This window comes from Xiphophorus maculatus, chromosome 12, assembly GCF_002775205.1.
Source record: "Xiphophorus maculatus strain JP 163 A chromosome 12, X_maculatus-5.0-male, whole genome shotgun sequence".
NCBI classification, from domain to species: Eukaryota; Metazoa; Chordata; class Actinopteri; order Cyprinodontiformes; family Poeciliidae; genus Xiphophorus; species Xiphophorus maculatus.
The window spans coordinates 19,035,342-19,046,542 of record NC_036454.1 but is presented as its reverse complement, the minus strand read 5'-3'; the positions used below and the strand labels follow the sequence as shown (position 1 = coordinate 19,046,542).

At 36.3% G+C, this 11,201-nt stretch overlaps 2 protein-coding genes across 2 annotated transcripts; one reads left to right on the top strand and one right to left on the bottom strand.

Moving 5' to 3' along the window:
* The first annotated feature begins 610 nt into the window (after window positions 1-610).
* Window positions 611-4,010, top strand: LOC111610287 (zinc finger protein 771-like). The gene is made up of 2 exons (XM_023343380.1): window positions 611-903; window positions 1,595-4,010. Exons 1-2 carry the CDS (start codon window positions 705-707, stop codon window positions 2,671-2,673), a joined length of 1,278 nt encoding a protein of 425 aa, XP_023199148.1. The 5' UTR covers window positions 611-704; the 3' UTR covers window positions 2,674-4,010.
* A 1,022-nt stretch (window positions 4,011-5,032) lies between these two features.
* Window positions 5,033-8,871, bottom strand: LOC102225282 (oocyte zinc finger protein XlCOF6.1-like). The gene is made up of 2 exons (XM_014470601.2): window positions 8,660-8,871; window positions 5,033-7,699 (listed from the first exon to the last, which is right to left on the bottom strand). The coding sequence occupies exon 2, from the start codon at window positions 7,593-7,595 to the stop codon at window positions 6,351-6,353; it is 1,245 nt and encodes a 414-aa protein (XP_014326087.1). The 5' UTR covers window positions 7,596-7,699; window positions 8,660-8,871; the 3' UTR covers window positions 5,033-6,350.
* Window positions 8,872-11,201: the final 2,330 nt, after the last annotated feature.

Genomic DNA, 11,201 nt, shown 5'->3' with positions numbered 1-11,201 from the left:
ATACTGAATAGTCTGTGGAGAAAGAGCAGAAAGAAACTGACATCTAGTGAAAAGTTAAAATTGCACTTGTCATGTATCTTCATGGGGCTCCTTAATGTATTCCTTGAACTTTAAATTAACTACAAAAAATAAATTTGCATCAATTTACCTTAATAAATTTATTATCTAACCATTATTCTATTTCGTATTTTGTCGCAAACAACAGAATAAAGTTTGATTCGTTCTCTGAGGTTGTCAGTGTCAAAAGGTTTATCTTCTGAAAGCAAATACAAGTTTAAAAGATAAGTCTTTACTGTCATTGTCACAAGAACAACGAAATTTAAAAAGTGCCATCAGTCAGTGCATATGCTTAAAAACAAAAAATAACTCTCACAATTCACACACAATATAAGAAATAACAAATAACTGGTAAAAAAAAACAAAAAAAAAACCTAATAAATAAGAATAGCCACAGAAGAAAGGAGAGACACTCGGTATCATTTATCAGGATAAGAAATTATTTATCTGGTGATATATTAAACATGCAAAGTAAAATAAATGGATTACGCTTTTCATATTTTCTGTATTTCTGCTCAGTTATGAGATATATTTTCCTCCAGCAGGTGGCGATGATGAGCAAAGACGTCTCTTTCGAGTCTCCGTTAAACCAGGAAGCAGATCGTATGGGGTCTGTTAGCAGAGTTAGCTATGTTTAGGGGTGTAAGATGAATATTTGTGCCTCTGCAGCAACAATGTCTTTATCCCAGTCTTTGAGAGACTTTGTTAGAGAGCGACTGAGCGCTGCTGCTGAAGAAATTTTCATACAGTTTGATAAAACCATCGTCCAGTATGAGGAAGAGCTGGATCGTCAGCGGAGACTGCTGGAAATCTGCTGGAAACCCCAAATGAACCTGCATAGAATAGGTATGAGCCACCAGAGAAATTCATGTCGTTTTACTGACCACAAAGTCTGGTTGAAGCTGTTTCAGGTTGACTGCTGCGGCTCTTAAAGGGTTAATGCTTACTTCGATGCCTGATCAAAATACGGCGAAAGCTAAATAAACGATAAACGACAGTAAACATTGGATCACACGATGTTAAGTTTGCGTCAATCCCTCATGCTGAGCAGGCATGTGGTGACAGTGGAAAGGAAAACTCCCCGTTAAGATGAAAACACCTCCAGAAGAACCTGGCTCATTTAACACCTGATAAAATACAATCAGTAGGTCATTTTACCCAAGACCAATTTTAACAGGTGATTAAACAGAGCCAATAGAATATTTAGACAAAAGCATTATGGAAATTGCATGTGCTTACATAATAGGAAGTCACCATTTTCCTTCAGAAACTGCTTTGAAACTTTACCACTTTGATACACTGGGTTTCCATATAACCTTGCTTTTCTGTGCTACTGTGAGCATCAAAATGTGGTGAAAATACTGTAAAGAATGAAGGGGTCATCAATATTTAGAATGTATAATGTTGTAATAATACTTATTTCAAATACGTCCTTGAGATTAGAGAGGCTTTTATTGCCTATAAAACTTTTTTTTTTTTTTTGTATTTAGGATAATCACACCTTTGTATTTTTCTTCTGCTCTTTCTCTTCCCTCAGGCTTCCCACAGGAAGAGGAGGTTCTCACTTACCACCAGGAGAGGAGTCCCGGTTTGCAACAAAATAATCCAGAACCTCAGCGAAGTAAAGAGAGACTAGAAAGACTAGAAAAGGAGCAAATGCTAGAGAAGCAGAGAAATGTTGAAGTATCACAGATAAAAGATGAACCAGAAGAGCTAGAACCTCTGCAGCTGCAAAAGAGCCATGGGGAACAAGAATGTTTTTATACAAAAGGACAGCAAGAAACACAACCACCAAGAGTCAAGGATGAACAGGAGGAAGTCTTCATCAGCGTGACTAAAGAGCAGCTAGAACAAAAACAAGAGATTGATGCCATCATAGTGAATCCAACTTATGAAGAAGGAGACTGCTGGGAACCAGATCCAAACTCCGACCAACTTTTTGCCCACAACCAAATCCAGGAAATGAGTGAAAATAAAAATGAAGACTCAGGATCCAGTAGAAATGAAGAACTGAAGCTAATTAAGAGGCGTCAGAAAATCAGAGGTCACAGTGACAATGTAGGGTATCAAACAGTAAAAACTCAGAAGAAAACACACATTAATAATAATCTGTCTCCCTGTAAAGTGTGTGGTAGGCTTTTTGCTCGGAATTACTTGAATCAGCACATACGAACTCACACAGGTGAGAAGCCTTTTTCATGTTTGACTTGTGGAAAACGTTTCAGTGAACGGGGAAACTTAACTAAGCACATAAGAACCCATACAGGTGAGAAATCCTTCTCATGTTTGGTTTGTGGTAAAAGTTTTGTTCAGCAAATCCATTTGACTCGTCACATTAGAACTCACACAGGCGAGAAGCCCTTCTCATGTTCGACCTGTGGCAAAAGTTTCTCTCAAAGTAGTAGTTTGTCTGGTCACATGAGAACTCACACTGGGGAGAAGCCGTTCTCATGTCTGACGTGTGGACAAAGTTTTAGCGAAAGAGGAAGTCTATTTCACCACAGCAGGATTCACACAGGTGAGAAGCCTTTCTCATGTAGAACCTGTGGAAAACGTTTTTGTCAAAAAAGTAATTTAACTGTTCATATGAAAATTCACAGAGGTGAGCTGGTTTAGTTTTGTGATAATCCCAGTATCAGAAAACTACTGTACTATTTAATAAATTAGAATATTTATTCAGAGGAGGCCTGTTGTCAGATTAAAAGTATTTTTGAAAATAACCTTTAAGCAGGTTTTAAATATACTTTTCCATAAGCCCAAATTTTTTGGATTACTTTCTTATTGATCTGATGTAATATTCTAATTTTAAATGCCATGCTTTTATAAGCTGTAAGTGGAAAATCATAATTAACAGAAATAAAGGCTTTCAAACATCCGTCTGTGTGTAATTGATCCATATAATGTTTTGTGATAAAGTTCCTAAAATTAGCTTTTCAATACTATTTTTTTTAATATTGACAGTTTATGAACTACAGAGAGAACTCTACTCTCACGTTTGCTTTCTTTTGTTTTTTTACTTCAGCATCATCAACATGTTCACCAGGACCTTTCGCGTTCTGAGGCATCTTATTTTTGCTCCAGCCCTGTATTTCTATGGGATTCCAGGACTATTTGATATACACAGTAGATCTGAACAAGGGGTCGTCTCCTGTTTGGTTCTGGTTCCACATGCAACATAAGTAGGATTCACCATAAAGGAATTCCCTTGCTTCAGTTCAAGCTCCTTGTTCTCCAGGCTGATGCAAAGTTCCTGATGCAAGAGGATCTTTGTTCATCTTGTTCTGTTTTTTTTCCAGACCTTCCACTTTATTCTGGTTGTCTTCTGGCTCTACTTCCCTCTTGTAGTTGATGTTTACCAAACTTTCTTGTTCACTTTGAAACTTATTCATGTGCTGAAGTCGTAGTTTTTCTTGGTCCAAACCGGAGTGTCTCTCCTAATTACAGAAGTGTTGGTCATTGAGACACTGTGGAAAATCAGGATGGACAAAAAGGCAAAACGGATTATTAATGTGACCATTAAAAACACCACTTCGCTTTGACGACTTAATGCAATTGAAAATATTTTTGGAAACTGTTGATCCCTCAAATTTATGTATAATCAAATACAGGTCCATTTGCAGAAATAAACATGAGAAGCGTTAGTCAAATGGGCTCTTTACTTATAAACAGTATGTTCTGTAATACAATGTGATCTCTCTCAGATTCCTGAACTGGAGTCTTCTTGTTTGACTGAAGAAGACAATTTTACTGACGCATATAAAAGGGGAATTATTTCTGTTGAGATTAGACAATGGATCTTTTCACAGCTGATGAAATCCAGACTTCTCTCCAATTGAATATTGTCAGAGTAACACAAGCCATCTTTTGGGATTTGAGCTTTAAAGCCAAGTATTTAATTACCCTTTGGCATCTATGATGTATCTTTGAACTGTCGTAACCTGATGAGTTTATGTAGTAAAAATGAACTATTAGAGTGGGCAAAAGAAACCATCTCATCATTTAGCTGCTCTACTGTAAACAGAAATACTCTGCAGATTTCCAAACCTTTTGTACTGTTTATAAGTGAAAAATATATTTCATTGCGTAAAATTATTCAACGAAGATTGAGCTCACATCTGTGAAGTCTGCAATTATTTAAAACTTGGTAGGATAGTGACCAGCTTGACTTCATTCATTGGAGAAAGTCACCTGGTATCATAATTGGCGTTTTCTGCAACCATGAGTAAAATTGGTGTCAGTTCAGAGAGGTCTCCTCTGTAAGTACTTTTAAAATATCTTTGCTTAGTGTAAGTTCAAGAAGTATTTCATGCACCTAAAAGTAATAGGAAACGTTTTTTTTTTTTTTTGAATCGCTTACTTAATTGGCAGTACTCTGATCAGACACCGATGCCACCTTAGCCACCTATCCTTTAAAAACATCAAGTCAATAGAAAACACCAGCTATCAGACTTTCGTGCATTTCTATGATCAGTAAAGCAACATTAGTTCCTCTGGCGGCTCATACCTATCCTCTGCAGCTCTATTCTGGGTTTCCAGCAGATTTCTAGCAGTTTCCACTGACGATCCAGCTGTTCCTCGTACTGCACGATGGTTTTATCAAACTCTGTGAATATGTCTTCAGCAGCAGCGGTCAGTCGCTCCTTGATAAAGTTTATCAGAGACTGAGATAAAGACATTTGTCGCTGGAGAGACACAACGGGGGAGACTGCTGACGGACCGAGACAACGTCTTGGTTCTTTGTCGCCACCTACTGGACAGGAGAACTGAGTTTTACTCCTGGTCAATTGGGCACATCGAGGAAAGAATAGCTTTACTTGATAAATAAAAGTTCAGGAATGGCTCAGCATGAAACGTCTGTGCGAGATGTTCTGACTTTGATGATGAAAACCACAAAGTTACACCAAATGATATGTGGGTATAAAAGCACCACCAGGAAAGAGCAACTCCGTCCACGTTGAGGAATGAGCACGAGGGGTTCTTTATTTTGCAGCCATTTATTTGCAGATAGCTGCCACCAAGATACATTTCTGAAACCAAATATTATTTTTTCATACATAATAACTTCTATAAACTTGGTCCTTTTAAAAGACAGTCATTATTGCCCAGAAAGGAGAAAATCAAGTGTAACAGCAGCAATAAATATATAGGTTTAAACAAAGGTTCAAGTGATAAGACAATATATATATATATAAAAAAAGATTTAAAATAACAATAGTAGTAATACCATACAAAAAATAATTTTCTTAGATGATGTGCTTAAGTTTCTTGTAGGTGATCCTAATCATATTAAAGAAGAATCAGAAGATTTATCACCTTTACATTTTTTTAATCAACACTAACACTGACCGTTTATTTTTGGAGAAAATTCAACAAGAGTTACTTCCTGTTAGAACTAAAAAATAAATACATTTCTAAACTAATACCTATTCCCTAATAATTTAATAAAAAAAACAAAAATTGCTAACAAATGTAGAAAAACTAATCTACAAACCAATGAGAAAGAGAAGATCAAAGTCTAGACATAGCTCTGTGCTCCATTACCTGCTTTATTATTTTTATTAATTTGGCATTTATTTATACAGGTTGTCCAGTTGAGATCCAATGTTCATGAGAGACCTGTTTTGATAAAAAAAAATTACAAACAGCAAAAAACCAAAACAACAAAAAAAAAACCCAGACACAACCAGAACCACCAGATACAAATATAGCTGTTTACTTATCTGTTCACATTCTGTTCTCCCATGTATGTCTCACTTGGCTGGAAGGACAGGTCACACAAATCAACTAATTCAATTAAGTCTTTGAAATCTGGTAAGTCTTCTCTGACCTTTTGAGGCAAAACGCTCTTGATGGTTTCTAAAGTGCAACTGGGATTATGGACTTAGATCACTCAAATAATGCACTATACAGTACCAAGTTATCAAGAGATACTGCTCAACCAATCAGAAGTTGAAGTGTGAACCATAACAACTATTCTGAGCATCTACTAAGATGCTGTATTTTCAATAAAACTAGTTTTATCAAAAATACTTTAACTACATTCTAAATGTAAAAAAAGATAACATCAAGTTGTATAGCCAAAATAACCATTTCCTAAATTTTTATTCAATTTTAATTTTAAACACAAACCCTAGAGGTCATGTTTGTTTGAGTGGACCAGATCAAAAGTCTAACATTTTGATATGTTAGAGAAAACCAGCAACTATTGGCTAAAGCCTAAATCCAAAGAAGGCAGGTTTCATATGAAATACTTCACATCTGGTACTTCCTTTGTTAAAAATAAATCTTATGACTTATAAATTCTCACCTGGATGAGTTTTCATATGAACAGTCAAATGACTACTACGACGAAAACTTTTTCCACAGCTCAAACATGAGAAAGGCTTCTCACCAGTGTGAATCTTTATGTGATCACTTAAGTGAATTTGCTGGGTAAAACTTTTTCCACAAGTCAAACACACGAAAGGCTTCTCACTTGAATGTGTTCTCATGTGCTGAAATAAATTTCCTCTTTCACTGAAACGTTTTCCACATTTTGTACATGAGAAAGGCTTCTCACCTGTATGAACTCTCATGTGGTCATTCAGATGAATTTGCTGGGCAAAACCTTTTCCACAGGTCAAACATGAGAAAGGCTTCTCACCTGTATGAGTTCTTGCATGCTGAAATAAATTTCCCTTATTAGTGAAGCCTTTTCCACAAGTCAAACATGAGAATGGCCTCTCATCTGAATGAGTTTTCATGTGCTTTGACAAATTTCCTCTATCACTAAAACTTTTTCCGCAAGTCAAACATGAGAAAGGCCTCTCACCTGTGTGAGTTCTAATGTGAATTTTTAACTTACTTCCAGTAATAAAATTTTTTCCACAGGTAGCACATGAGAAAAGTCTCTCACCTGTGTGAATTCTCATGTGTTCTGTCAAATAAGACCGTGCAAATAACTTACCACATACTTTACAAGAAGACAAATTATCATTCATGTGTGTTTTCGTCAATCGTTTTGTGTTTGGATTGTTTACATTGTCATCTTGATGTATGGTTTTCTGACACCTCTCACTTTGATTCAGTTCTTCATCATTGCCCATTTCATGATTTTTGTCCTCAGGTTCTAAAGATATCTCGAGAAGAAGCTCCCTGTTTGAATCTGGTTCCCAGAGGTCCCTTTCCTCATAAGTGGTATTCACTGTACAGGCATCAGTCAGCTGTTTTAGTTCTAGCCGCTCTTTCTTTAAAGCTATACTGAGTTCCTCCTGTTCATCTTTTATCTGTGGAGGTTCGGGCTCTGCTCTCTCCTCCTTCATTGGCTGAAGTTTTATTTCTTCTTGTTTGGCCTTTATCTGCAAAGGGTCTGGTTCCTCTTTTACCTGTTGAAGTTCTATTTCTTCTTGTTCATTCTTTATTTGTGAACCTAGTTTTTTTAGCTCCTCTTTAATGAAAAGAGGCACCGGTTCTCCACAATTTTCTTTCACTTGTAGAGATTCTAATATTTCCTTTTCTTCTTTTGCCCATGCAGGTTGTGCTTTGCAGTGGTTCTCCATATTTTGCTGAAGTCCTGGTCTGTTTTGGGAGTTTCTTGTCTGGTTGTAGAACTGGTAATCAGTGAGAAGTTCACTTTATTTTCAGGCACTGGGTTGAGGGAGGTCTGGACAAGCGAAAGAATAAAAAGTAATAATTAATGTGACTGTAACAAAAACATAGTTCTTATTTCATAGAAAAAAGGGATGATTTGGAAGCCACTGAATCTTCAAAATGTCAAGTAAGCAATGAATACATACATGACTGCATCTTTAGAAATAAAAATCAGAAGTATCAGATATCCATTTATAGCAAACATCTTCTAATGCTATAAACTCATGCTAGTGGATTATAGTTCTTCACCTGGGCTTTATTTTAAATGTGAAGGACAAGTTATTCCTTTCTTTTAAAACACTTAGTTATGTGGTTTGTGTGTCTCATACCACAGCAGCAGGTGATCTGTTCTTGACAGACCTTCACTTTTTAACACGATGGATCATCACATGAGGCCAGGATGATAATCTAGTTTAATGTTGCCAACAATATTGAAAATGAAAAACTTCCCCTCAATGATATCCAGTCAGAATTAATTCTTGCTAAGAAAATTGGCTTAGTTGTAATGAAATATTTAGTTTAAGATATTCAAAACGGTTTAATCCTTAAAACATTTGCACTAAGATTTTACGTTATTTCATTTATTTTATCTTGAGAAGTGTGAAGTTTAAAATGTTCTTAAATGAATTGCTTTCAACAACTTTTCAGTAATCTACAATTCTTGTACACTACTGCTTCAACATTTTGTTTATTAGATAGTGAATTAATCATTTAGAAGTGAACATTACCTTTATGGACAGCGATTTGAAGAAGGAAAAAAAAAGTTAAGCTGTAAAACTGCTTTCATAAGTCCGGTGTGAACATTTTGTGATGGACTCATGCATAAGATGATCATTCATGACAATTTGAACACAATCTCAAAAAAGTGATTGAGTTCAAAGCGGTGTACTTATTAAAGTTTTCTATGCAAACCTTTTCTTTTCTGGCCCATATCAACCATTCAACATCGCTAACTAGTTAGCCAGCGACTCACCGCATTGCTTCGGGACTGGGTCGGCCTGGAAACTCAGCTGGGCTGCGTGTCTCCATCGCCTTCTTCAGCGGAAGCAGCAGCCCTGTCGGCGGTTTCAGATAAGTGGCTCCAAAACAACTTTGCTGTCCACACGGGAAATGGAAATGTCCGAGTGGACACCTGGGGTACAGAGTCGTCCCGCAGCCGCCATAGTTGTTGTTATTGTCGTTCATCGCCTTCTTCCGGCTACTGTCAGACCAGTTTATGGGCGCACTACCGCCACCAACTGGGCGGGAGTGCGCGGCGGATAATTAGGCAGCATAAATATAATCCTCAAAAATAAGACTTGACTAATAATTGTGCACACAGAGTAGCTGTGTCTCTCTGCAAAATGTCAGTCTCAGTTTGACCAACCAACAGTTTTGTATCAGGATTTTTTCTTCTTCTTTGCATCAAAGCAATGGAACATAGTTTGTTGGAAAACACAGCGTGTGGCAACTTTTCTTCAAATATCCGTGCATTTTACAGAGGGGGTAGAGTACCCAAAACAATTACTCAAGGAAGAGTGGTTCTACTTTAACGTATTTTACTCAAATAAAAGTAAAAGTAAAAAAATATATAGCCATCCAAGAAATTACTCAAGTGTAACAGGTCATTAAAAAACACCAAACAAACTTTAAAATGCTCAAAACAATTATTAAATGTTTAAAAATGACATCACCAGTCAGCCCAAAATATTAAATTATGTGAATATTTGGGTATTTCAAGGACCAAAAAGAAAACAATTCATATAACAATTACAAAACAAAAGCAGGCAAAATATATTATTTTAAAAATAAATTTCTTTTCATATAAAATTTTAACAAAAACTGGAAAGTGGGTAGAGTATCCAGATATTTTACTTAAGAATAGTGATACTCCATAATAAAATTACACAAGTTAAAGCAAAAAGAACATTACAGTAATACACTTCTAAAAGTTACTCAAGTAAATTGAGTAACTGGCATTTTGGGTTGTCTTTGCAGAAGCTGGATTATTTGTACGATAATAGATTTAATGGAGTCTGGGGAGGAGCTCACTGTACTTGGTGTTTCTTGGTCTGGTGGATTCAGGAAACCTCTTCCATGTTGTCCCACAACCTGCATGGAGGAATATCAGGGGAGTCTACAATGCAACCTGTGGCAGATGTGGACTGAGAACCATACAAACTCATTCAAAGTTTTCGAACATGGAATTTCTTTGGGAGAAAAGATTAATTTAATGCCGTTACTGTCATGATTATAGAAGGACTCAAGTCCAGAGAGCCAAAAATGATACATTTTATGTATCAAATTAGAAAATAACTATAAAGAAACGTATATCTTGTTGCAGAAAATACAACTCTGGCAGTATGGGATACATGGAAGAATAAGATAGATTGGGTGTTTCTCTGTCAGGCCAGCTCTCCGGGAGTGGCTGGCCTCTCCTCCCACTTTGGCATGCTTATGTCCTCCTGCAGACATTACTAAAAGGCACACATTCTAGAAATAAACAGATTCTCACAGTCCTTAGTATAGTGATCTCTATTTATATAGTTGATTAAATTAATCTTATCAGTAATACTTTTCATTCTAATTTGCACAATAAAAAACATCAAATGCTTGCCTGCTGCTCATGAGGAACAGCTTTCTAAAAATATTCCTGGAAAGATCTAGAGACGTATGATGTATTTCACTGGACCTGTTTCTACTTCATTCCTCTTTTAATCACACCAGAAGTCTCACTCAGTTAACTGTCTGTCTTGTGTTATAATATGCCAGGCATAAGTCTTCATGAATTTTATTTAATTTGTTTTCATTTATTTAAAAAAGAGACTTGATTAGGTGAGTTTTCTGAATATAGAGTATTTTGGAGTTCTTGAGTAAAATTATGTAGATAAATAGTAGAGAAGGACTTAGTGACGTATACCTCAGGAAATGTTGTAATATTTGTTAGTTAAATAGAAACTTTAAATATGTATTAATTTGCTTTGCAAAAAATAAATCTGTTTCATCTGGTTACATTTTACAGCTCTGCTATACTGGTAGCAATTTGCCATACATTCATAATCACCTTGCTCACAGTAAAAGAAGTCAGAAAAAAATATTTTTTGAAATTAGAAGATTATATGTCGTCAGAGATTAACAAACAGTGAAAGGTTATCTTCTCCTGTCATTGATGAGCACGAAAAAAAAACGTGGTGGGTGTTGGGTCTATTTTAGTTCCTGACCTGCAAGGAATCAACCAGAGACATAAATTGCTTTTCTGCAGAAGAGGGGAGCAGAGCCAGACGTAGAGAACCGCTGTCAAACACTGTCTGGAGTCAACTCTCAGTCCCCAACTGCCTTTTATTATGATTACAAGGAAAGAGGTTGGGCTTTTTCACACAGTCACACAAACAATTTATCAGAGACCTCTACCATAGGATGTTCTGGAACCTTCTGTGGACATGCCCTTACCAGGGCACAAGGCTGACCGTTACAAATTAGCTTCATCAGGAAGCTGTTAACACAGAAATGTGTAAATGTTTCTAACCTCCAGGCAA